General features: G+C 39.0%; 2 protein-coding genes and 1 long non-coding RNA gene across 12 annotated transcripts in view; 2 read left to right on the top strand and 1 right to left on the bottom strand.

The window, feature by feature from the left end:
• Positions 1-13097, top strand: part of NFE2L2 (NFE2 like bZIP transcription factor 2) — a 31787-nt gene extending 18690 nt beyond the window's left edge. For 3 of the 5 annotated variants that reach the window (XM_057744338.1, XM_057744339.1, XM_057744340.1), the window contains exons 2-5: positions 9139-9405; positions 10031-10120; positions 10790-10981; positions 11387-13097. In XM_057744338.1, coding sequence (XP_057600321.1) covers positions 9139-9405; positions 10031-10120; positions 10790-10981; positions 11387-12610 — 1773 coding nt within the window. In that variant the 3' untranslated portion in view covers positions 12611-13097. Of the gene's footprint in view, positions 1-1043; positions 5477-9138; positions 9406-10030; positions 10121-10789; positions 10982-11386 lie in introns of those variants that run through there. The other 2 variants (XM_057744337.1, XM_057744342.1) reach the window with 2 other exon arrangements.
• HNRNPA3 (heterogeneous nuclear ribonucleoprotein A3) lies at positions 10751-27529 on the bottom strand. 6 transcript variants are annotated; one of them, XM_057744346.1, is made up of 12 exons: positions 27406-27528; positions 25304-25426; positions 25068-25214; positions 24769-24979; positions 24346-24435; positions 24167-24262; positions 23992-24072; positions 23440-23508; positions 23368-23397; positions 22370-22492; positions 22210-22279; positions 20158-22117 (listed from the first exon to the last, which is right to left on the bottom strand). In XM_057744346.1, the coding sequence occupies exons 1-11, from the start codon at positions 27475-27477 to the stop codon at positions 22227-22229; spliced, it is 1095 nt and encodes a 364-aa protein (XP_057600329.1). In that variant the 5' UTR covers positions 27478-27528; the 3' UTR covers positions 20158-22117; positions 22210-22226. The 6 variants fall into 6 exon arrangements, with proteins under 6 accessions (XP_057600328.1, XP_057600327.1, XP_057600329.1 ...); XM_057744345.1 differs by lacking the exon at positions 20158-22117 and adding an exon at positions 10751-10886 and having other exon boundaries at positions 23368-23508; positions 27406-27529; XM_057744344.1 differs by lacking the exon at positions 20158-22117 and adding an exon at positions 18303-19424 and having other exon boundaries at positions 23368-23508; positions 27406-27529.
• The window catches only part of LOC130858230 (uncharacterized), a 162219-nt gene continuing 161734 nt past the window's right edge, over positions 27100-27584 (top strand). Inside the window, exon 1 of the long non-coding RNA XR_009055022.1 lies at positions 27100-27235. This is a non-coding gene — a long non-coding RNA (uncharacterized LOC130858230). The remainder of the gene's footprint in view (positions 27236-27584) is intronic.

The raw sequence follows: 27584 nt of genomic DNA on the forward strand, positions 1-27584 counted from the left end.
GTGTGCCTATGGGTGTATATTTAATAGAATATCTTCCTAAGAACACAAAAAACTGATGACAGTGGTTGTCTTGGGGAAGGATAACTAGGAGATTACTTTTGCAGCTTTTAAATTTTATACTATGTACATGTGCGATCTATTAAAAAAAAAGACATTGTCATGCCTTGAAGGAGTTTGCAGTTTAGTCAGACCATTGTCAGAAAGCCCAGATAAAATATACAAAGTATGGGGTAAATATTGGCTTCATGGCAAGATCGACTTAAATGCTCAGCTTTGCACATGCAGTTGACTGGATTTATCCTGAGTCGTCAGAACAAGTGGGTCCAGGCTTCAACAGAGCCAGCCAGCTTCCAAGCCTTGGTGTCCCACCTGGGAGAGGGCACGGGGCTAAAGCAGTTTGCAGCTTTCGTCCTGTGGTGTCAGGAAAGAGCCCGAAGGCTCAGAATCAGATCTGGGTTGGGGTCCTGGCTCCATCGCTTGCCAAGACTGCAGTTTGGGGCAGGGATGCTTGAGGCCCAAAGCCTAATTGTGCTCGTCCGTGCACGAGGATGAGCCACCTCCCTCGTGCTATGCAGTGAACACTCCTGCAAACCGTGAAGTGCTCTGCAAACGCCACCTGAAACAGAAGCTGCGAGGCACCTGCAGACTGGCAAGCTGGAGCCAGAGGTGCAAATTAAAATATTAAAGTGAAGCAAAAATGTATCAAATAACTTGGCAGGAGTTGTAAAATTAGAAAAGTAGACCATAGTAGTTTTGGAATCCTTGACCTCTGACCTTGGGGCAAGTCATTTCACCCTCTAGACCTGTTTCCCTATGTGAAAAATAAAAGGGCTGTGTGCGTCCTCTGGGCCCCTCCAGTTGCAGTGTTCCGTGACAGTTGGCATTAGCAGTAATTCTCAGCTGAGGTGAGTCATACTGACAAGTCCACAGGCGTCTACATGCGAGGAGGAAATCTCTGAGAATTTTCCTTGTGCTGGAGAATCTGAGCCTCTGGGGGAAAAACGGGGGGTGGGGCGGGTGGGGTGAGATTGCTGCCACCAAGAGGGGAGCCCAAGAAAGCAGAGTGAGTGGAGGGGGCTTGTTTGTGTTCTCCACCTCCAAAACCTCCTTTGCTTTCAAATATTCATGTGCACTAGACGTTTGGAAAAACCCGGCTTACCCCTTGTTTATGTGGGTGGGATGTTCGTGCAGTTATGACCTGCATACTTTAAGTCAGTTGTCACTCCTCTACGAGGTTTTTCTGTGCAGTTTAGTGACACTTGCTCTCTGCTGTCTTGGGTCCTACATGCGTCTCCTCGAGTCTCTAAACTGAGATCAGACACTATCCCCTGTTTATCTTTGTGTTGCCAGCGCCTAGCACAGTTGCTGGCACCTGATTGGTGAACTGTATGTGTGGATTGGATGGGTAGCGGATTCATAACCCATTTAAGGTAGTATGGACACTAATCTTGTTCATCGTGACCATCACCTTTATTGTAACCATCACCATTCTGGTAAAGTGACGTTTTAGCCATTAGGAGCTTATAATTTTGAGAAATATTTCATACTCAAAAAAGTACACACCAAAAAAAAAAAAACAGACCCACCTCATTTGCAATGTATTTTAATAGGATGTGCAAAAAAAGAAAAAATGGAAAAGCCAAGTATTTTAGATAGTCTCTCTATATTACAATATAATATGTATCTAAAATTCATTGCTGGGCAATGAAGCTGGGCTTCCCTGGTGGCGCAGTGGTTAAGAATCCGCCTGCCCATGCAGGGGACACAGGTTTGATCCCTGGGCCGGGAAGATCCCACATGCCGCAGAGCAACTAAGCCCGTGTACCACAACTACTGAGCCCATGCACTGCAACTATTGAAGCCCACGTGCCTAGGGCCCATGCTCTGCAACAAGAGAAGCCACCAGACTGAGAAGCCCACGCACTGCAACTAAGAGTAGACCCTGATCGCCACAACTAGAGAAAGCCTGTGTGTAGCAATGAAGACTCAATGCAGCCAAAAATAAACAAACAAATAAATAATGAAATAAATCTTTAAAAAAAAAAAAAGAGCAAGCCTGGGCGACTGTCCCGATTGTTACTTTTTAAAGCTTGATTGTAGGCAGTAAAATCTGAAAAGGGGTTTTACGTTTGAAATAAATAATTTCCGTTTACAAATACAGGATCCAAAGAGGGTGAAGGATCATTGAGGGAGTTTAGAAGTGGCTGTATAAAGCCCCAATGGTTCAAGTGTGCTGGGGCACTGCCCTCCCTCATGGGGGCTGCCCTGTAGGAGGAGGGGCATGAGGGTGAAGAAGCAGGGCTGTTTGACCTCAAGGTGGATAATCTGATGACCTGGTTAGTGCACGCTCAGTTCATTTCAGTGTACGTTTGGTAAAGTGAACTAGGGAGTTAGATGGAGCCAGTGCTCCTGAATGTTCTGTTGGTAAGATGGAGCGTGTGTGTTTTCCTGTAGAATCATTCTAATAGTGATGGAAGACCTATTCACCGAGTTCCTTTCACGTGTGGAGGACAGCATCCAGAATTTAATACGTTCATGGCTTGTTCAGAAATGGGGAAGAGATGAGTAAGATGTACCCTGAAGTTTGCTTATCAAACCAAGCCATTCTGTTGATACAGTGACTGACCCTTGCATAAGCCCTTTGACTGAGGCCCAGCAGCAGCATCCCGCCCAAATGCAAACAACCAGAAATTAACTCTGCAGGCATCCAGGTGTGAAACTTCCATGGGAAAGTCAGATCCATGCACTTTTTGTGGCAGTGGGATTGCCTGCTATTTTGGAAATTAACTGTCCGTTCTGATTTCTTTTTGGCCAAACATGTATGTGCCTCTTGAGAAAATAAACAGTCTGAGTTCCTATTCTATTCAGTTTCCAGTTTTGCTTTATCTTTGCATCATGCTTTGCAGTGTGCAGACAAGCATAATGGGTGAGAGTTCCAGTAAACTGGCTGGATCATATTTCTTAGATTGAGTCATTGCTGAGAAACTTGTTGGTGAACAGGAAGCAGCCCATGAAAACGTCTGTACACAGTAATAGCTCAGACTGAGGAAACTGGACCATTTTCTAGCTGAAAGACAAAAGGGTAGAAGGATGCGTCTGCAACCAAGGAATAGCAAATTTGTGGTCTAGAGTTTTAAAACTTGTTGAATAATTCATGTGTTGAGGTGTTTGAGATCTTTTATGCTGTTAAAAATTGCAGGTTATTCTAATGAGAACTTACTGTATAGCACAGGCAACTCGACTCAGTGCTCTGTGGTGACCTAAATGGGAAGGAAATCCAAAAAAGAGGGGATGTATGTATACGTATAGCTGACAGCAGAAACACAACACTGTAAAGCAATTATACTCCAATAAAAATTAATTGAAAAAACAAAAAAACCTCCTAGTTATTGAAGACTGGGGAAATAATCCTTACTAAGTTTTCTCTAGAAGGAAAACTTGGATTAGTGGTAACTATTATTACCTATTAGGAGTCTCTGCTGCCATAGAAACTGGTTGCTAGGCCAGTTATTTTTAAAAATGGAACTGTAGTTACACATAAATTAACCCAGTGACATTTACACTTGGTCTAGGTGGCTGTAAGGCCCCTTCCATCTCTAACATTCTGTGATTCTATATAAATATATGTTTGTTGTGATTTGTTTTTTATCACCTGCCTCATAATTATTATAGCAATATATGCAGAAGTTAGCAGATCAGTCCAGTGGAATCAAAAGTACTTGAATGTGGGCAGACTATAAAAAATAACCTGTCATCTCATCTGCCTTCTCTAGAAGTCTGAGAAAATAATTGGGCTTGTCTTGTGTATCTTCTTATAATGAAGCAGGCGAGAAGTAAATAGGCAGATAAATATGAAATAGGATAGTCATCAGCGAGATGTATTTTAAAAACACACCTGCTTGGTGTCATTTTACTTTAGGAGTAAGGATTGTGACTGCAAAGTAGAGCCTTGTGAATCAAGGATATCTCTGTTGTTCAATCAGTTCTTCAGAATTCGAGCATGCCCTCATTTGTTTTTGCATCTTCCTATAGCTCTTAATTTGGTTTATACTCTAACGGATGGTAGGATGTGATTCATGTTCCATCCGGTTTTTCCCAAAAAATATTTGAGCAGCTTCTATGGAAAAAAATATTAAACCAGATTTAGCTTTTAGGTGAACAATATAACCACCTGGGCATAATATAAAGACTGGAATATATGAGAGAAAAGCATTACGAGGTGTAATTTAGACCCTGAATGCTAGTAGTTAATATTTGGATGGAGAGATCCATCTCAGGAGAGTAAACTTTAAAAGAAGATTTATTAATTATTTTCTTAATGGAAAGACATGATTTTAAGAAGGAATCACTTGAGACATTGTCTTAACACTTACATACTGTAAAATTGGAAGTGAGAATCAGTTTTCATTGTCTGTTTACGAAGTTAGTTTTCTGTGCAATTTTTTTTTAACAGATTATTAGTGAAATTTATTTCTAGAAGGAAACATCCCACTATCTTCCTGTCAGGTGCAAGCTTCATTTATACATTTGAATGTATATAATAGAAACCATATTATTTTTCATTTCAAATACTTTTCTAAAGCCTTAGTTTACTGAATTGCTTTAATTTAGGAGGAGATCATGATACCTTTGCTTTATCTTTACCGATTTTGGGGGATCATCGGAGCATGGTAAATGCTGGTTTGTTCCAAGCACTAAAATTGGCTTGCAAAGGACATACTATTATGAGATTCTGTGTTTCAAGGGCTTTCATCTTTGTTTATCCTGGAACAAAGATGTTCGTTTTAAAGTGGTATGAGTTAATAGTCCAACTTCAGATTTCCCATAAAACGTTAACAGATTACCCAGATGGCAAAGGATGATATGTATATATTTTCAATGTGACTATTTCTATTGGGCCAGATGGTGATTTAACATGAATTGTCAAACATTTATGTTTCTTATTAAATTGTCTTATTTTGTCGAAGCCAAGACAGCAACATGATGTGAAACACACTCAGGAATCACGAAAGGACAACAACAACAAAAACTCAGACAGCAAGAATGGCAGGCAGCATTTGCTCCACGTGGCATGTGAAGGCGCACAGCCAGAGCCTGCGTGGCCCTCGGGAAGCTTAAGGAAATGCCTGTTGAAATGCCATACGTTTCCTCTCCCTCCCCAGACTCTTCTTATCTGCCCTCTTGCTGGGCATGCTTCCTCAGTGCCTCGGGTTGAAGTGTGGAAGAGCAGTTTCGTTCTTCCTTGGGCACTTTCATTCCATACAGCCTGTTGTCATGCTCTTGTTATGGGCACCACCCTGTTTCCTCTTAGATGGTTCAAGTGCTTTGCAGAGAGATGGGTCATTTGTGGAGTAAGTCATGTGCCCAGTCACAAGGCTCCTTCAAGACCGTTCACTGCCTGAAGGTCAGCACAGAACACAGCGCTGGGACTGCGGGGCTCCCCACCAGCGAGTTGTGTGTGGACAACACTTATGAGGTTCTTATTTTCAACATAAAGCTTTGAATATTTCATACAGTATCAAATCCCTGCAGGTTTTTCCTTCTGAAACGTAAGCGAAAATCTGAGTAACACGGTCTATGATATATCAAGGCCATGACAAACAACCCCTTGTTGCTGCATTCTGCATTTGATCAGAACATCTGTTTTAAAGGAATTCAAAATGTTAAAACTCTACTATTTTTTAAGCAGATGTTTTCTTTCAGAGACCACGCATGGCAAGAATAAACATATAAAAATAAACTTAAAAATGAAAACCTCTGAGAACACTTTGAAACCTGTTTTGGTCCATTATGATCTCATTGAAGGCTGCCCAGCCTGTGTTAAGAACAATTAGATGTTGTCACTTGAAACCTCTCTTGGTGGCACTCCTGGTGGAGACGGTCAGCTCCAGCTTTGGAGCCCCTCCATCTCCCAGGGTCCAGTGTTGTTTCAGATCGGATAACAAGAACAGGTGCTCAAGAGCTGATCCACATGACAGGTTTTGTTTTTCCTGTTTGTTGGTAAGGATCCACCAAGGTGTCCTTGCCTGGTTATGTTGTGGGAAATTTTGAAGCATTGAATTGGTTTGGAGCTGTGCATTGAAGGGTAGTCATATCAGGAATTGAGCAACAACTGATAGGGTGTTAAATGTGTACATAAAAGTGTATGTTATTTACTTCTATTTACAACACATGTTGCACATGCCCAGTGGTCAGTTTCAGACCTTCGCTGAGGAGGAATCAAGTAGTTTCGTGGCTGAGTGTTGTTTCATGGCTGCCGCTACAGTTAGGTCTGCAACTTCATTAATATCCTTTGGCCTTGGAGTCTGGTCTCACAGCAAGTAGTAGGGCCCCATTCCTGGTCAGGATGCCTAACAACACTTACATATACTTTACATGTATAGAGAAATGTCTTCCACATGTTTCATTTGATCCACCAACATCTGTATGGTAGGGGTAGGATGGAACACATACAAATTCATAGCTAAACCATCTGAACTCACTCAAGACATCTCATCTAATGGGGAGGAAAGGGGGAAAGGAAAGAACAGAGTTCTATCAACTTTTGGTGTGATTGCCACTGATAATTTTAGAGGAAATTACATTAGAAATTTTCCTTCCACCCATAGTTCTGGGTTCTAGGAATACTTGAGACGAGTCATATTTATGAGGTGTTTCCAGCATAAATTCTTCAGTGCTCTTTCAGTTCTTTTATGAAAAAGTCAAAACTGAGTACAGGTTTTTATCCTGGGATCTCTTAACAAGGAGAAGCCCCAGGCCTAGGCAGTCTGGGGAATGTGAGGGAGGGATGTGGCAGAGTGGCCCCCAGGGGCAGGGACAAGCATTTGGGGTTTCTCTACTGTTGATCTTCTGAAGAGCTCATTGCGCTTTCTGTGTCAGTTTTTGAGATGGGTAGGAAGAGGTACTGCTTACTTTATAGAGAGACTAGAGTTCAGTTGAGATTGCATGAGTATACACATTTCCCTAATTTTTAGTGCCACCATTTAGTAGCAGTGAGCACACAATGTCTCCTTAGCATCTTGGTTGTTAGCTCCAGTTTGGAAAATGACTCAGGATACTCAGCTGCAGCTAGATTCCAGGAGAAGATATGGACCAATCTAATTAGAATTTTAAAGTAGGTTTCTTTGTACTTGGGCCTTTCTTTTTCACATGACCTTTGTGTAAACATGTCCATTAAAGTGGAGACAAGTTCTTTTTAAAATGGAAATTATTCTCATGTTTTATTTTAGTGGGAAGCCCCCTGAGAAGATAGCCACGTATGACTGAATGCTCTACGATTTCTGTTTTGTTGCTTCTGGCCAGGAATCTGGGTAGCATGTGCTCAGTCCAATCTTCTGAAGTGGTGGTGACCACTTCTTCCCACCACCAAGATGTCAAGGCAAAGTCTATATATACAACAGTGGATTTCATATCCTGCCCAACTTAGGAACCATAGTCCAGTGATCAGATTTCATATTTTTAGTGTTGGCTAGTGGTTAAAAAATCACGAGTCCAAGATTGACTGATACTGTACTCATGCCTGGGTCCGTATCCCTGTTCTGGCACTTTCTCATGGTATCTCTTCTAAGTCTCAAGATACTTACCTGTAAAAAAGGGGTACGTGTTTTCTTTATGTGGTTTTGCAGGTTCGTTTGTGTATATCTGAAGTACTTAGAACCATGCTTGGCATACGTAGAAAGCCTTTAAGAGATGTTGGCTGTTAGGTACACCCTAACCAGTTCTGAAGAGCTACAGATACTGCTTTAACTATACCTGTTGTGGATGCTTTGTACTATAAGTTATGCTGTTCAAAGCTAGAATGATGAACCTCATGAGCAGGGTTTCATAGCATTTAGGATTCTAACACCAACTTTCAATCAAGGCTAGAGGTGGCCTTTACTATCCAGTTAACTGGGCTGCATCTAGGTTGGGTGGTCTGTGCTTGTACTTTGTTGGGTGAAATAGCCTGTCTACTCAGTGAAGCAACAGCCATGTTGTTTTTGTCCTTCGGAGGCTGAAAGTAGTAGAGCTGTAAAAGCTGTTGTCCGAACCACAATACAAAGTTTGATGTATATGCACACTGTGTCTACTGGCCTTCATACCCAATTCTCTTTCTCTGTCGATTTTTCCAGTCTCCATCTCATTATTTTCAACAAAGATGATTTGTTAAATGGAAACTTTTAAATTGCCAACCTGTTTATAGACTTTTACAAAAACTAAAGTTGTAAATCAGAAAAATTGCTTTTCACACATTTGTGGTTAGGAAAATATGGACATGGTACCTAAGCCTAGCCTTGTTATATATATCAGAATAACCATTCCCTCATTGTATTGTACGATTCTCCCCATATCTTAGAATGCCTAGAGCCATGTTTTTTTGGTTTGTGTTATTAAGAGGGTTATTTATGATTTCTCAGGAATGAGCCTGGTGGGCACTCTCTCTTTCCCGGTTCTTTTGGCAATCTCTGGCTTCACCCACACACCACAAGATTACCATTTGCTAGGACTTGAGTTTACTAATTTGTTCATACCTCAGGAGCTAAAACTCAGGTCAAGAGGAAATTGTTTTAATAAGTAACCACAGAGACAAAAGTAGCAAGAAATGATGGGGAAAAGATAATCCACTGTAGGAAAGAAGACCAAAAGAAGGGATATTTCACAACTGCTAGATTGACAATTTAACTTCGGGTTTTTTCCCCTCTGTAAACTGGTACTTGCTGAGCAAGTTTAGGGAAAAATTCCACATAATCATGTTTTCCAAACTGCATTTCTCATAATAAACCACCGGCTTGGAGTGCTTGCTCTAATTTCTCTATTCCAGTAAACAAGTGTGGGATTCCTTTTAAGAACGTTCCTGTGAAACATTTATTACTTTGCTTTTAGTGACCTCTACCATCACCCAAATCTTTAATAATCCATAATCCAAGTCATAAGTGATTAGATTGGATAGCTGTGTTTGTAGGTGGTATATAAAAAAAGGATACTTACATTGACTAGAATTAACTGTGCCCTTCCAGAACACTGGATCTGTGTTCCCATTCAGATTTTATTTGTAATCTCCCTACCCCCCACCATTAGCAATGGCATAATGTACATTAGGTGGTATCTACCATTTTAAAACCGTTTTAACCATGATCTCTTTCCTTGTTTTAAACATAGGACATGGATTTGATTGACATACTTTGGAGGCAAGATATAGATCTCGGGGTAAGTCGAGAAGTATTTGACTTTAGTCAACGAAGGAAGGAGCATGAGCTGGAAAAACAGAAAAAACTTGAAAAGGAAAGACAAGAACAACTCCAAAAGGAGCAAGAGAAAGCCTTTTTCGCTCAGTTACAACTAGATGAAGAGACAGGTGAATTCCTCCCAGTTCAGCCAGCACAACACATCCCATCAGAAACCAGTGGATCTGCCAACTACTCCCAGGTACAGGGTACTCAGTTCTTGGGAAGGTGTAGGGCAGGGTTTAAGCAAAGAACATTGACCCATGAGTGAAAACATCTGGATTTGAGTTCCAGCTTTGCGTTTTACTTCATGACCTTATTAATTACGCCAACTTCCGAACTTCAGCCTCCTTATGAGTTCAGTGCCTGACTGACTCACCTCAGAGTATAAAGATTAGGAGGACATAAATTACATGAAACAGCTTTGTTAGTTATAAAAACATTGTGTAATTGTAAGGATCAGGCAACTGCAACAGTAGTGACAATAGTAGAACTGTTGTAGTAGGGATTACTCATGGTACTGTGACAAGGTACCGTTCTAAAGTACTTGAAATATTGATTTAATCAACACAATGATATGAATTAATTACCATGGTTCTACTTTATCTACAGATGAGCAGTTGAAACTCAAAGAGGTTAAATACCTTGCCCAGAAACTGGGCAATAAATCGGGGGGGGGGGGGGGGGGGGGTTGAAAGCAGGGAGTCTGGTTTGATTCTGTGCTCTTTACTAAACTGACTTCTGAAATAAGAGGAATGTTTGATTAACTAGATTGTATGAACACTGAACAATTTTTTTCTTCCTCTGTGTCTTTCCATTTTATGCAGGTAGCCCACATTCCCAAACCAGATCATTTGTACTTCGATGACTGCATGCAACTTTTGGCAGAGACATTCCCATTTGTAGATGACAATGAGGTATTAACAACTGGTTAACAGCAAATCTCACTATATCTAACATATCCTATATTGGTCCTTTTGATGTATCTCCATTTAAAAAAAAAATGAAAAACTATTTTAGGAGCAAATTTTATCAAGGAAACCTTAGCCTATAAGTAACTTTACAATCTTAAAAAAAAAAAAAAAGACACCCCTCTTCCCCCACATAATACAAACCCTAAAGCGTTTACTCCTGCATAGCCAGAAGCATGGGTCACCATAACCATGGAAACAAGTAACTCTTTTGTTATAGGTACTTAGAAATAGGTTTTTGTGAGTAAAAAGCAAGCTGGGTAGTAAACCAAGACTTGTTCGGTTAACAATTTTAATAAATTTATTGTCTGAAGCACTATATTAGGTATTACATAGATACAAATTAAATTCTAAAGATTGTTCTTACCCATTTTGAACTTTACCTTCAAATGCATAGGATAAAGCAATTAAGGTAGTAAATAAGGAGTAAATTTGGAGTCAGCTGGGCAGGACAGAATGTTTCATTATATAGAAATGGGAGTCATAAGTCACCATTATAAGTAGAGAAATACAGAACTGCAGCCAATTCCAGTTTAAGATGTTGTGATGGCCTTGGAGCGTACCCATCCACTGTTGGTGGCAGAATCATGGAGACAGATGCCTTCTCAATTTTAGGTTTCTTCGGCTACGTTTCAATCACTTGTTCCTGATATTCCCAGCCACATCGAGAGCCCAGTCTTCATTGCTCCCAGTCAGGCTCAGTCACCTGAAACTGTTGTCCTTCAGTTAGCCACTGCTGATTTAGATGATATGCAGCAGGATATGGAGCAAGTTTGGGAGGAGCTATTATCCATTCCAGAATTACAGGTAACTAAAATCTAATATTATAAATACCAAAGATGCTATTTTATATTCAGTCCCTTTAAATTAGTCATCCCAGTTATTTATGTGCCACCTACTTATAGGAAGGATTGGAGGGTGCTTTTAAATTAGTCATGAGAGCTGCTCGTGCGTGCTTCACTGAACTTTTGTTAGTTAAATGGACTGGATGTCTCGAGGGTAGATCAGGGAACTATCCTGAAGTCTCTCTGGGAACTCTGAAGATAATGCATATGCTTAGGCATAAATGCCTGTTGGAAATGGGAATTACCTCTGAATTCCAGAAGAGCTTGGTGAAAATGGGGGCGGGAAGAGACCGCCACCCGATGTGGATTATCAGCTATTGAAAACAGCTTAACCTTGACTTACATAGTATACATTTCTTCTCCACAGTGTCTGAATATTCAAAATGACAAACTGGCTGAAACTAACACGGTTCCAAGTCCAGAAACAAAACTGACAGAAATTGACAACAATTATTTCTATTCATCAGTTCCCTCACTGGAAAAAGAAGTAGGTGACTGCAGTCCACATTTTCTCAGTGCTTTTGAGGATTCCTTCAGCAGCATCCTCTCCACAGAAGAATCCAGCCAGTTGACAGTGAACTCATTAAATTCAGATGCCACAGTAAATACAGATTTTGGTGATGAATTTTACTCTGCTTTCATAGCAGAGCCCAGTAGCAGCAACAGCATGTCCTCCTCTGCTACTTTAAGCCAGTCACTCTCTGAACTTCTAAACGGGCCCATTGACCTCTCTGATCTATCACTTTGTAAAGCCTTCAACCAAAACCACCCTGAAAGCACAACAGAATTCAATGATTCTGACTCTGGCATTTCACTGAACACAAGTCCCAGCATGGCATCACCAGAACACTCAGTGGAATCTTCTATCTATGGAGACACACTGCTTGGCTTCAGTGATTCTGAAATGGAAGAGATAGATGGTGCCCCTGGAAGTGTCAAACAGAAGGGTCCTAAAACACAGCCAGTAAGGCCTTCTGGGGATACAGTCCAACCCTTGTCATCATCTCAGAACAGTGCTCCAATGCATGATGCCCAGTGTGAAAACACACCAAAGAAAGAAGTGCCTGTAAGTCCTGGTCATCGAAAAACCCCATTCACAAAAGATAAACATTCAAGCCGCTTGGAGGCTCATCTCACAAGAGACGAGCTACGGGCAAAAGCTCTCCATATCCCATTCCCTGTAGAAAAAATCATTAACCTCCCAGTTGATGACTTCAATGAAATGATGTCTAAGGAGCAATTCAACGAGGCTCAACTTGCATTAATTAGAGATATACGTAGGAGGGGTAAGAATAAAGTGGCTGCTCAGAATTGCAGAAAAAGAAAACTGGAAAATATAGTAGAACTGGAGCAAGATTTAGATCATTTAAAAGATGAAAAAGAAAAATTGCTCAAAGAAAAAGGAGAAAATGACAAAAGCCTTCATCTACTGAAAAAACAACTCAGCACCTTGTATCTTGAAGTCTTCAGCATGCTACGAGATGAAGATGGAAAGCCTTACTCTCCGAGTGAATACTCCTTGCAGCAAACGAGAGATGGCAACGTATTCCTTGTTCCCAAAAGTAAGAAGCCAGATATTAAGAAAAACTAGATTTGGGCAGATCTGACCTTTTCTGAGCTAGTAATTTTTGTGTACTGTTGTACTAAAAGCTCCTACTGTGATGTGAAATGCAGAAATACACTTTATAAGTAATTCTATGCAAAATTATAGTTAAAATTAGTGTAGAAAATAGAAAACTTTAAAAAAGCATTAAAATAAGTTATCAGTATGCTGAATCAGTAGTTTCACTTTAACTGCAAACTTAATTTCTTAGAACACCATTTGGGCTAGTTTCTATATACATGTAAATACTACAAAAACTCCTTATTTATACTGTTCTTATCTCATTTGTTACGTTCATAGATTTATATGATACAACATCTGGCTAAAAGCAAATTGTTGCAAAACTAACCACTATGTATACTTTTTTAAATAAATACTGTATGAACAAAAAAAATGGCATTTTTTTTATATTAAATTGTTTAGTTCTGGCAAAAGAATAGTTGAAAAGCTGGTACTAATAAAGGAATATTATGACCATTACTTTTCTTTCAAGTTCATTCACAATCTTTCATCACAATAATATGGAAAGCATTACACTAAATTGGTACTAGAGATATAGGGAAATAGACTATATTAAAAAGATATTCTCTTCAGCAATAAGTATATATCAACTTAGAAAAAAAAGCTGTATATATACCTTATCATGAAAGCATTCGGTTCTTACTCATATCGATAGATATATGCCATACATTTAAAGATGTGGGAGAACCATCCTATTAACAGAATATATTACAGGCACAGGAAGTTTAAAGGTTCTGAGGCCTGCGAAAACAACTATATGGATGAACATGGAGGAGGAGATGTAGAGGAGGACATGGCAGATTCTTGTTAAGGCTTCATAATCTTGGCTTTTACCTAGTGTAGAACTACTGGAAGTGTCAAGTAGGAGTAACATCTGAGTTTCCTTTGCCTTGTGTGTCAGCAGTAGTCTGAAGGGTAAAGGTGGCAGCAGACCAATGGGGAGGCTCTGAAATAGTCACATGGGGTATGGTGTCTTGGTTTAGGGTGATATCAGTAGAAGGCACTGGATTCTGCATGTTTCAAAGGAAGAAATAAAAGGCTTTTCCGACAGAATGGATGCAAGGTGAAGACAGACCAAGGACTTGAATAGCTGACAGAACTGAGTCACCCAAAGATGGTTAAGACTGCCTAGAAAGTTTAGGTGGGAAAATCAGTTCACTTTGGGACATAACCAGTGATTGAACGTGTAAATAGCAGGTGCAAAATCAAGGCCCTTCAAAATCTGCGAATCTGCAGGTGACCCAAGAAACCATTCACAGGGTTGATTATATAGTCAAATATCTCATTCATGTCATACTTGGTTTCGTTTTGAAGTGGGGAAATGGAAGTCATCGGAGAGTTAAGCATGTTTGAAATAAGCACTACATACAGTGAGTCCTATCCATCCATTAGGAGCAATACAGTGTAGAGGTCCACAGGCCCTAAAGCCAGATTCCCTGGGCTGTTACCATTTTCCAAGAATGACCTCTAGTGAGGCATAAGCACTCTCAGGCTGCTTCCTCATCTGTAAAGCAGGAATAAGCATGCAGTGAACTACTCCACAAAGTACTGAGCCTAGCTAATAGTAAGCACTCTATAAATGAGATTTTCTTTTTCTTTAACCTTATATTAGCATGCCTTCTGGTTCCAAGTGAAAGAAACTCGCTTAGTAATAAGAATTACTCAGCTGACTGGCAAGTTCAGAGTTGAAAACAACTTCAAGGACTACTCAAGGCATTCAAATGTGGAGATTCTGCTGTGGTCCGTCATGTGTGGTCAAGAATTCCCTCCCCTAGTGGTGTTAATGAGATCCCTGGAAAAGACACTTTACCAACCTCAGAAGACAAAAGTCTCATTTTGAATAAAGGGCCCTTAAACAAAATTATGGGTGGGGGTGAAGGCAACAATCTGTTATGAGTAGCCCCCATCTGGAGCATCTGGAATCAACTGGCACCTACTACTACTAACTACCTACCCCCAAAGGTGAAGAATGCTTTGGGCAGACCAGATTTCTACTAGCATGAAAGCAGATGCCTTCACTCATGCACTCTTTGAGTTAGTCAATTTTAAAATACTTTGTATAGTTCAAGATAACTGACCACAGCCTTCCAGTACCTAAAAATTACTTTGAAGTACTATACACACTGCATAACACAGAACTAAAATTTTAAAACCTAACAAATCATAACCTATGACTAAAAGTAGATTTTCATCTCTTGATCAAGATTTGAAATATACATTTATCTGACTCCTCAGATTAAACCTGGCTATCCAATTGTTAAACCTTACTTGGACTCAGTTCCTAATTTTAAAATGTGTACCCATGCCTTTTATATTGAGGCACATCATTCTATTAGAAATCTTAACTGCATGATACTGCATGTTATATAAAATTCTTGCCAAGAGTTCTGAAACCTGTGGAGTGGCTGCTCAAAAGTAAGTACCTTGTAATACTTCCATACCCATTCTTCTGTTTTTAAGTCTCAGAACACGTACAAAATATTCTCATTCTTAAAGATATTTATCAGGCAAATTCCAGCTTTTTAACACTTCTTGAGAACTGGAAAAAATTTATTTCAAGACCATAAGAACTTTAATCCTACGTGGAGGAAAAAACCTGCCGTTAGAGGTCACACTTTAAAATTTAGGTATGGCTTCAGCATAGTCTTAAAACAGTACTCATGATTACTACCAAAAACACAATCTTTAGGGACCATGGACCAAGACCAGCTTAAGCTCTTTAAACACATTATCACATTTAACCTTCACACTTACCGAGGGCAGGTAATATCAGATTACTGTTGCCAAGTATCTCAAAATACCACTTATCCATCACAACTTCAAAGTTAGAAGTTGGACCCACCACTAGCCTTGTCTGATACTTAGAGCAAGTATTAGTGAATCAAACCCAATTTTGGTAACTATTTTCAAAGTAACATATTTAATGCATATAAAAACATTCTAAGAGGTCTGCTAGCATCACCAAACTTCCTAGGGGAGCATGGCATAAAAAAACAAACCCCAACTTGTTCAAGATCACAAAACTGTTTAAATTCTTAGTTCTGAACTTAAAATTTTTCCTGATAGGCAAAACCCAGTATCTCAGAAACAAAATCCTGATTGCATTTCCAATACCTATTGAATAAGGGTGTTAAGAGTAGAAGACAACTGAGATTAAACCCAAATAATCTTTCAGAGTTCTTTTGATGCAGTTTAGTCAACATTTCTGTTGGCAGAATGGACTAATACGATATATTTTTTAAAATTTACGATGACACGTATTCTAATTTTCAGATATACTTAATATCTGATATGATTCTTTCACCTTTGTGTTAAATCCTTAACTATTAATTGTAATGGCTACATACATGCATGTAGTGAAACATAACCACTTCTCATTAAGCTGTCCACATCTTTGTACATAACACTATCCACATTACCACTAAACGTTATAAGTAAACCAGTGCAGGTAATATCAACATTTCCTAGCTAGCTTTCAGTACCATGCCCACTCTCCTTCTACCAGGTGAGTGCAGTTTAATCCACCGTTGCTATTACCTGACTGAAAATGCAGTAAGTAAACATGGCATTATTTTACCTACTATCTTACTCTTCCCCCAACCCTTGGTACTTTTTATTTGGTTTCAAGTTCAGTTAACCTAATGTATTAACAGGATGCCACTTTTGCAAAACACTAATCTTCAAAAAAACGTTTTAACTGCAGTCTGTAATGAGTACAAGGGAGATTCCAATTTATCTTGTTGCCTGAACATTTTGCCGTTTCACTTAATGTATCTTCATTCTGAGAATAGATGTAATTATTTTACGACTCAAGCATTAAATTGGAATCATAAGGTACTTACAGCTGCAGAATACAAAACCGCTGCATATCCTATGAAACCAGTGTTGAATACAAGAAAAATGTGTCAAAATCCTGGTAACCGCTAAAGATCCTCACATGGCTTCAATTCACAAAGCATTTCACATGTCAACAGCTATCCAGGCTAAGAACCCAAATAAGTGTGGTACAAAAATAACTTAAAAAAAAAAATCACATCAGAACCATACCTCACACTGTCATACAGAGTGAAGCCAGAAAGAGAAAAAACAAATACCATATGCTAACTTATATACGAAATCTAAAAAAATGGTACTGATGAACCCAGTGACAGGGCAAAAAGGATGCAGATGCAAAGAATGCACTGGAGGACACGGGGTTGGGGCAGGGGGCGGGGGGGGGGCGGTGAAGTGAAGGAGAAGCTGGGAAGAAGTGAGAGTAGCACAGACATATAGCTAATGGAAAGTTGCTGTATAACAAAGGGAGATCACCTTGATGATGGCTGATGCCTTAGAGAGCAAGGAGAGGGAGGGTGGGAAGAAAGCACTGGAGAGAGTGGATATGGGGGATATATGTATAAACACAGCTGATTCACTTTGGTGTACCTGAAAAGCTGGTACAAGATTGTAAAGCAATTATATTCCAATAAAGAGCTTAAAAAACAAAAATAACCCACAACCATACCTCACAACTTTGTCAGACATTTTTGGCTGTGCCCTGTGGCTTGCAGGATCTTAGCTCCCCAACTAGGGATTTAATCCAGACTCCCTACAATGGAAGTGCCAGAGTCCTAACCATTGGACTGCCAGGGAATTGCCTAAATTTGTCAAACTTTGACACATTACCACTCAGGTTAAATTGCATAGCTGTAGTTTAATTTTATTTTCTCCAACCCACCTTCACACTACATAATGCTCAATTGCCCTTCTCACGATTAAGAAACCAAGTATTAAAAAAACAAACTACTTTCCAACATTTGGAACCCTCCTTTTCACCTTTTTCCCCAAGTTACTTTATACGTCTTTGACTACAATTTTTCTCCAAAGAAAGTTCATTGACTCCACCGAAGTATCTCATGTATTCTTGTCCTTAAATCTGTAAGTGGCAATATATGCTGTTTAAGATTTTTTTCCACACCTACTTCTCACGTGATCTGTTTTCCACCAAATAAAACCTACATCCTTTAACTGATAATGTGAAGGCTCATTCCAAGTTTTCTATTTTTCATTTACTAGCAAAGGTATGTAATGTCCACCTATACAGCATTTAAGTCACATGAACATTGTGAAGTGACAAAACAACACACACATTTCTAAAAATATTTTAATGAAAAAGTTATCTTTCTGTAAACATTTCATTATACTACAAAGGAAACATTTGAATCCATTACAGACCACCTCTTAAGCCTTATAAATCAGAATAAAACATTGAGATTTAAAAGTAATCTTGAGTATTTATATAGGCTAACACTCCTTACATTACCCCTGCACATTAGCATGCTTACTCACTACTTTGTGACATCAATTACTGGAATTCCAAGAGATACTGGCATTAATTAGAAATGTTTCAAATTATGACTTACAGATTACAACTCTTAAAACCAAGTGTATTTCAACTGTTCAGTTCCTTAACAAATGGTCTTTGTTACCAAATTTTCTTTAGGATGAGTGTAAAATGAGTTTTCTTTTTTGGAAGAAATGTAGTGTGGGAAGCTGTAACCTATGAGTTGCTTTGACAAAATGAGTTAAGGTTTGCCTTGACCATTTCTCCCTCGTATAGCTTCCTTCATTTACTGGTGTTATGAATCAGAAGCATCATATTTTTCAGAAATGACAGAGGAACTGCATTTAAATAGTCACTTTATTTCATAAAGAAATGAGACAGACTGGAAAAGAACACCTTTAAAAATGTTTCCTATCTTAGGAAGTCTGCTTCATTTAAAACCATGTTGTAAAGAAAATTTATCATTAAAAGTCTCTTTACCTTATTCAACATGCCATTCTATAGTGATGTGTAGAAATTCAGTCCTGATTTAGATACAGAGACCCCCAACCAGTCATTTTCTGAAAATAAAATCTGTGGCAAACTAACTGCTCCTGTTTATATCAGAACTTAACTTGTAATTTAGAAACTAGTTTTATTTTAACCATCTGTTCCCCCCCCAAAGTGTTTTTTTTTTTTTTTAAGTGAATTAACATCAAATCTCAAATTTTAACAAGCCCTTTTTGGGCAGCAATAATAGCCCTTATGAACAACCAGCATCTGATTTGTGTAGTAATCGAGCAGTATTTTAACTATTCTTTGGGAAAGGTTGTCTTTTAAAAAAGGAGCTTTAGCATAATTAGGCCCCCACTGCTTCTGATTAACAGGTTAAACACACACACACACACACAAACTAAAAAAAGAACCAAAAGTTAATTCTAGTAGTCCAAATAATTCCCTGAAGTCATACACAAAAGAACTTATTTATGTATGAGGCCACTTGAATGAAGACCATTTTTGTATTTGTATAATCTGACAGTTTTTAAAGTTCATTCCAAGATTTTTTTTCTCCTAGAATGAGGACTGGAAGCAAAATGCTTCTGTTACAAATCATGCTTATTACAAAAATTCTTTAAAAAAAAAAATCTGGTCGCTCTTTCTCTTGTCAAAAATCAACTTTATCCTAAAGACACCAACAATGAATCATATATATCTGACTCAAGATGTAATACTCATGGTTATGGCAGGGAAATTTTTAAAACTGTTTAAAATGTGTTGGATGTAGTTCCAAGATAAGTTTTCAGCTGAACAATTCTGCCAACGTGTCTAGTAGTTTTAAAATACGTAATATAAATTTATAGGGAAACAAATGGTGTCATCAGGCTTTACTGTGAGCTACAAACCTTACCCAGCCAGAAACCTTCGTATTTAAGATGGTAGGAAAGACATTCCTCATTTAGGCAAGTAGGGTTCTCATTCAACCTGCAAATCAAAAAAATTACTCTTACCTTGCTTTACAAAAAATTACTCTTTAATTAGTGAAAAAATTCAAATTCAAGCCTTACCTAATGCTTATTGCCCTTCCTTGCAGGTCTAAATGCTAGACCTAGTGACTGTGGCCAACTATCTCTCATTGGTGTTCCAAAAGGCGAAGAGCTCCTTCCTGCTAGACTTTCTTCGATATTTCAGTTGTAATAAGCAGATTTAACTAGCCTTTGGAAAGTTGCTCACTATCACCATAGTATCTTATGCTTTCACTTCTCTGTAGTTGAAGCTCTTGCTGCTGCCTCGTCATTCTTTATTTATGCTGACTTGTCCATACTCAAAAGGCTGCTGAAGTCCTGTCTTAGTGAGTCTCCTTTGATCCACACCGTGCTTAAAAAGCACATCTTAGGTCCTTTAAAGCTGGTTAAATCGCTCTCCTCATGGCTTAACTTTTCCACACTGTTCACAAGAACTAAGCTAATACAACTTATAAACAGGTCACATACACAGATTTCACCTGCTTATAGGTTGCAAACAATCAACTTACTGACAATATTTTCACTGTTAAAACTAGTTCCAGAACACAGAAAGTTTGTTAACAGTACAATTAACCCCATATGCCATTAAAGGATACTGTCAAGGTTGTGTCAAACAATTTCACAAACAGAAACAGGAAATGTTAATCTCCCCCATTCCTTCAACCTTTATTATATGAATAAAAGAACTTGAGACAATTTAGCTTAATTTTAATAAAATGTTTCCCAAGCATTATTTTGACCAGGTACCCAGGTTTAAGTTATGAACATTGACAGTGTCCATTTATATAACCACACTTGAAGTTGTTAAAGTCTTAACCATTTTCTAATAATTGGCCTATTTTCTACACTGCTTATTCACATATGTCCATTAACAAATGGAATGTTGTCTGTTACATTTATTGGTTTGTGAGTGTTTTCTGGGAACTGCAGTGTCTGTGAAGACCGATTTCCATGCTGGCATTGCATGCATCCAAATAGTAATGCACAGAGGCACAGAATTAGAGCAACGAGAGCATATTCAAACACTAGCACGCCCCATCCCCCCTTTTATTGCTTGTTTTGCTTAGTACTTCTCAAAACAAAAATAAGAATCTCAAATCCAACGTTCATCTGCCAAAGAAATGACAACAGCAGGGCACATACTTAGGGCTCGAATGAAATTTTAAGCACTAGCTGGCGCAAAACAGTAGACATTGGTTTATGTATATTTTGACCTTATTATCTAAAACTCAACAAGGGTCTTCCAAACAAATTGTAAACTCATACCAACACGATTTAAGGTTCAAGCATACACATGGAATAACAGTGTGTTCTTTGGGATTTTAAGTGAGTACAAACTCTGACTATCCAAATTTGAATTCAGGCCTTGGGGAAGTGAAAAGCTTGTTTGTACTAAGCAACTGTGCTACACTTCTACTGCAGTAATCATTTTGGGATGATTATAATCTATACTATCCTTGGTTTCATCCAGTAAAATGCAGAGGGTACAAACAGGAAAGCATGCCAGCCAGTTAAGTGTTCAACAATACATGATTTTTATTCTCTTGCTCTGAGAGCATGTATCAAAAAAATATATATTAAACCAAGGAAAATAACTGAAGATTTATGGGCCTCTTGTGCTTTAAAAAGGGAAAAAAAAGTAGCCACTAATTTGCTCAGATACAGCAGGCTTAGTGGTCCTGTATTTTGAAGATTTTAAGAATGTTTCTTAAGGTAAGAGGAAAGGGAAAACATTCACTACCCCTTTCCAGAATTTAAACAGAGGGCAGTAGACATTCTTTACACCCAAATAAAACTATGGCAGCAGTGCACATGTGACCAAGGTGAATGCAGAATGGAGATGTTCTAAACACAGCTAGGACTCTCAGCAAAGCTAATACACTAAAATCATGTGATTACATTTTGAAAGAAAATGCACAAAAACCAAATAGGAATTTTGAGATTTTTCATTTGAAGGTAAATCTTAATGCTATTAAATTCACAAATATGCTAATTTAAATACCCAATTCTATTATCTAAAACACACATTGCAAACATACAAATATCTATTCTCTCCACATGTCAGAGCCCATTCATTTCATGGTTTGGAAATGGGGAGAATAGATTCCCCTTAAACTGCAAGTCAGCAGGTGTTTCTTTACAGTTAACTTTAGCAAAATTCATACAAAATAGTAATTAACAATGATCTTCTTTACTTGTTAACTCACAAGGAAACACCTTCAAAACTGCATTTTGTTAAAGTTTCTGTACTAAAATGTAGAAAAACTGAACTACACAAATATTGAAAAGTTAAAAATTCCTTAATTTTTTATTCCTGGTACCACTACCACAATTTACAGGGCAATATACCTGATGTAATGAAAAGAAAAAGGAAAAGACAAAGCTACAACAGATAAAAGACCTCAGGAATGTACATCTAATTGACACTACATTGCATTAATCAATAGCTGCACTTTTTGCAAACTGTGGCTATGACAGTCCTGAACAAGAAGGGTTTCCTGTTTAAGCTGCAGTAACTTTTCTGACTATGGATCATCGTTCCTCCTGTGGCAGATTTTTACAGTTCCTCTAATGCATTTGGGACGACTGTCTCAAAGTAACCTGCAGCTTTCCTGACAACTCCTCGCTCTCTCTCCTGCTAAGAACTGTAGCCTGTTGAATAATACAGGATAAAAAAATTATTACACTCAGTGAACAGTTCCACATATTCTTTATCATCATGATAAAAATTTAAAGATACCTACCCTTTTCTTCTGAGTTTTTAGAACCTTCTGCTACCATATCCACCACTTCCACCACCAGATCCATAACCACCTGGAAATACACATATAAAGATTTTAAACATACACGAGTTTTTAATTTAAAATACTACTAAGAATTTTGATAGGAAAAAAAATTATTTACCACCATAGGGACTGCCCGAGCTTCTTCCACCAAAACTGCCCCCCTTCATGGGTCCATAATTTGATTGCTGTTGTCCACTATAATTTCCAAAATCATTATAGTTCCCACCACCACCATAGTTACCTGAAATTACAAAAGTTTTATTTGTGGCTGACCTACACAACAATTTTCCTTTTTTAATAGACCTACTCATTGTCTTTTGACAATCATGGCAGCATGCTGACACACACAACCCTTTGAAAAGAGATTTTACAGAACTACCAAACTCTTTTCACTACAGAGGCCCACTAGCAAACCTCAGATATAGGTAGAAGAAGAAACAGAGTGAAAGATGGCTCAAAAAACTATGTGTTTAGGCAGTTACCATATTTTGTTTATATTAGATGCTACACTCCAGCACATTCTCTCCTTCAGACCACTAAATACCATTAAAATTATGTTTGACTCAGTCTAATCCTGATACAGTATAACTTATATCAACAACAAAAAGCAAGTTGACTGTTAAGGAAAACTTTCTATTGTTGATACATCAGTACAGTTCAACAAAACAAAACTCAGTGCATTTATAACAAAGTTCTTTTATAGTATCATGGAGTGATGATGCAGACTTGCGTAGAGTCTGCAGCGCTCCTGACATACTAAGACTCAAAGCACTTTTGTCACCTAGACCCCAGATGACACCCTATTCGTTTCAACATGCTGCATATTCAATTTACAGTTCCCACTTGTCCAGCTTAAAAGTGCCTAGAGTTAAGCAAAATTCAGGCAACAAATACTGATAAATGTCCATTTAGATGCACAAAGTAAGAGTTGAATACATTTTGCCAATTTACTAAATTGCCAGCAAATAAGAACATTCAGTTTAACTTCCCACCATCTGAGTATTTTCTATTACAGAGCATGAATTTTGACCAAATGCCATTTTTACATGTTTTTAAACACCGGTAATGAACTATAAGAACAAAACTGAACATTTAAAACAAGTGAAAGTCTAGCACCTCCAAAATTTCCTCCTTCATTGTAACCATCATATCCTCCACCACCACCACCATATCCACCACCTTGGTTTCCATATCCTGGTCCACCACCACCATAGCCTCCTCTACTACTATAACCAGGTCCACCGCCATAGTTGCCACCTAGAAAAACAGAATGGGTTGTCAGACAAAAACATATATATAGAGAGAGGATCAAGTTACTGAATGCTAGTTTACTGTATTTTTAAGCCCCCGGAAAACAGGCCAATGAATTTAACACTGTAAAGCTTGGTAATACCTGGTTAATAGCACAGCAAGAACCTGGGCTTTTAACAATTAAGATGAATGCTTAAATCTTTTAATATTAAATAATTGTTTCAATTTTTAAAAATCCAAGGAAAATAGTGAATAGTCTCCTCTGAGACAATTTCACCTCAACTGCTAGTACAATAAATCTTATTAGCCAAAAAAAACTAGGTAATGTTAAATCTTATGGGGAAAAAAGGTCTAGTCTTACATGGTATTAGTTCAGAAGCATACTTTAACGGTCAAGCCATGGAAGATGTAAATTAGGAAAACGTAAACACTTTAATTCTTAATAAAGTATAGAAACAAAGTCAAAATATCAAACACTAAAAAACTTACCATCACCTCCAAATCCATTATATCCACCATCACCTCCTCCATAACTACCTCTACTGCCACCACCTCCACCACCATAGCCTCCTGAAAAAAACCAGGGTGTGAATTAAATGTAAATACTCAATTTACCAATAAAATTGAGGTAGACATGTTCTTAGAAATAAGATAACCATCCTACCTCTCCCACCAAAGTTTCCACCACGGCCAAAGTTACCTCCTCCACCTCCAAAGTTTCCTCCACGACCCATAAAGTTGCCAGATCCACCTCCACGACCTTTAGCACAGGCAAGAAAGATCTTTAAGAACCTTATAAACATCACTAACGACTATTTTGTATGTATATATGGTACCACTCACCTCTTTGTGATCCAGCAGATTGCATCTCTTGTTTAGAAAGGGCCTTTTTCACTTCACAATTATGCCCATTAATAGTGTGGTATTTCTGAACTAAATGTTTTTTTAATCAAACAAACAAACAAAAGTTATTTGATGTTTGGAAAAGCACATAAATGATACCCTTAATCACTATATAACTTATTAGGACATCATCAAAAAGGCAGTGACTGAGTGGGGATAAGGGAGCGTTCTGGGATGTTAATAGCAATCATTTCTTGATCTGGATGCTGGTTACAAAGATGTAATCACTTCATAAAAACTGAACCATATACTTTTTACGCTATTATTATGCACAATACAAAGTTATAAGCAATTTAGCAATTTTAGTATAGAGCAAATAAGCCATATTTGTTCTCATTCAAGTTCTGATAAATTGCTACTTACCAACAATTTTATCAACTGTATCATGATCATCAAAAGTTACAAAAGCAAATCCTCTCTTTTTTCCACTCTGCCTGTCTTCCATAACTTCTATGGTTTCAATCTTGCCATACTTTTCAAAGTAGTCTCTCAAATTATATTCTTCTGTATCTTCTTTAATACCACCAACAAAAATTTTCTTCACTGTTAGATGGGCACCAGGCTTTACAGAATCCTACAAATAAAAAACACCTAAGTAAAAAAAAACCCTCAAAATTTTACAACAATTTCATATGTCACACAATATGGTATTACTGAAATACCTCTCTAGAAACAGCTCTCTTTGGTTCCACTACACGCCCATCAACCTTGTGTGGTCGAGCACACATTGCTGCATCCACCTCTTCAACACAAGAGTAAGTCACAAAACCAAAGCCCCTGGAACGTTTTGTTTGGGGGTCTCTCATCACCTACAAAATAAAAATTTTAAAGCACTGAAACACACCTCCACAGGTCCTCTGGCCTCTTTTAAGAACCTTTTGTTCCTTTAATAACTTACCACACAATCTGTAAGTGTGCCCCATTTCTCAAAATGTTCTCTTAAGCTATCATCTGTAGTTTCAAAGCTCAGACCACCAATAAACAGTTTTCTCAACTGTTCTGGTTCCTTTGGATCATGGCCCTGAGGAAACAAACCAATAGATTTTAATTATTTCATTTAGTAGGTAAATGCAAAAAAACATGTACAAGCCTTTTAACCTCCTACAAATAATAAACTTTAACATCAAGTTCCCATTAACACTTGGTCTAGTTAAAAATTAGAGTAGGATCACACACATCAACTAAAGGGACCAAAATACCAATAACACCTATAACCAGACTGTGAAATGCCAGCATCACTTAAAAACTAAAATGAAACCCAAGAGAAATCCAAAATCAAAGTCCCGTAATTTTGAGCTACAACTACAAGCGTCTGGAGACATATTATCTTTGAAGTGGACACTGAGAAACTAGTTTCTAAGAAACTAAAGTGTTGTAAATGCAGTTTCATCTGTGCCATTTGTTTTCATTTCTTCCCTCCTGAGTCTACACCCCCAAAACATTTAATTTTAAACAACGAAACTGTGAAGTACAACTTACGATATGAGTGGCAAATTTAGAGAAATTCACCACTTTGAAGCAAATAAAGATATTAAAATAAGTATTTCTCAACAAAAGGCTAAACCAGCATCCCCCACCCCCCGCCCAAAAACTATGAAAAAAAACCCGCCACATACAAGTTTCCTATTTGCACTTGTACCACACGCCAAGAATGTCAGAACCAATATTTTACTGAGTCACAAAAAGGGCAGTTTGGACGCACGTTAAGTATACTGTCTGGCAAGAAAGGAACACAATAAAACAGAAATTGAGATGAAAAAAAAATTAAGATATGGCCTGAACTGTTTTACAAGTTAACCATTCTTTAACAAATCACATGAACTGCCGCTTAATACATATAAGCATTAAAACTTTCATCCGAAGTCCTTATATAGAGGGGCTCACATTTACATTCTAAGGTCTTCCTGTGTCTTCTAAGAGTAGAGACGTTAAGGCATTTAACATGAAGAGACTGTCACACGCTGAGAAACAATGTTATATGATTAATGCCTAAAGCGTTAGTTCACTTAGTCTCATCTTTTCAAGTCCCGGTTAAATACATCTAATCGACAATACACAACGCTGGCAGAAAGAAACAACTATAACCCACATAAAATTATCTCAAATAAAAATTCGACTCTGATTGCAGTCCTCTACAACAAAATTCCAAAAAACTACAACCTAAGCCGACCCATCAGAGAATAGGAAAAACGAAGACGAAAAAACTTCCAATTTATTTTACATCCACACTCAAATATGGAGATGGGGTACTTCACTCACATGGCGCGAACTTACGTATTAATTCTAAGTACTTGAGCAAAAATGCTATATCAAGACGTACTTTAAGATAGCAAATTTTAAAAAAAAATTCATATTTTCAACCGAGTACTGCGAGGAACAGAATGGGACAAAAAATTCTCCGTAGAGGTCTGTTAAGGCCTAGAAACGCGTCGGGAGAACACCACTGAAAACACTAGGCCCCAATCTTCAAGGCCATTTGCGGCATTCTCTACTAGGCCGCCTCCTCCCTCTTCCTTCCAATCCCACGCTCACTCTCCCGGCGGCGGAGCCAGGCGGCGGCCATTGCGTGCCAATGCGCCATTTCGTAACGCGGCAGCGGATCAATGTCAATGTGGCCGCCGCCCGCCTGCTCGCTCGCCCGGATGTGCCTGCTCGTCCCCTCCCCTCCCCCACCGCCTCCTCCCAACCGCTCCCGCCGAGGCCCGCCATGCCGCGCTCGGCCTCGGATCCGCGGCCGCGCGGCCGGCGGGCCAGCTCCCCTCCCGCGGTCTCCCCAGCCACACCGCGCCTCCGAGGGGCCACTTGTGCAGCCCAAGGAGACGGCAGGCTGGTGAGAAGCCCCGAAAAGGCCTCCGGGGCCCGCTCCCCTCCCCCTCCCATCGCCCGTCTCAACGCAGAGCGCGGGACAGCCGACCAGGTCCACCCGGCCTCCCCGCTCCCACCGAGCCAGGCCCCCCTTGCCGGCCACTGCCCAGCAACCCCCCGCTCTCCCCCTAATACCTCCTCCCCCCGGCGGCGGCGGCGACGGCCGGAGTCGGGCTGGGGGCGACCGGGCGGCGGTTTTACCTCCATTTTGAGACCGGACTCGCCTCTTCCAACTCGAGTTCAATATGGGACCGAGAGGAAGAGGCGGGGCCAGCCGTCACGTGACGCGCTTTCCGCGCGCCACCGGCCTTGTG

Source organism: Hippopotamus amphibius, chromosome 8 (genome assembly GCF_030028045.1).
Source record: "Hippopotamus amphibius kiboko isolate mHipAmp2 chromosome 8, mHipAmp2.hap2, whole genome shotgun sequence".
NCBI classification, from domain to species: Eukaryota; Metazoa; Chordata; class Mammalia; order Artiodactyla; family Hippopotamidae; genus Hippopotamus; species Hippopotamus amphibius.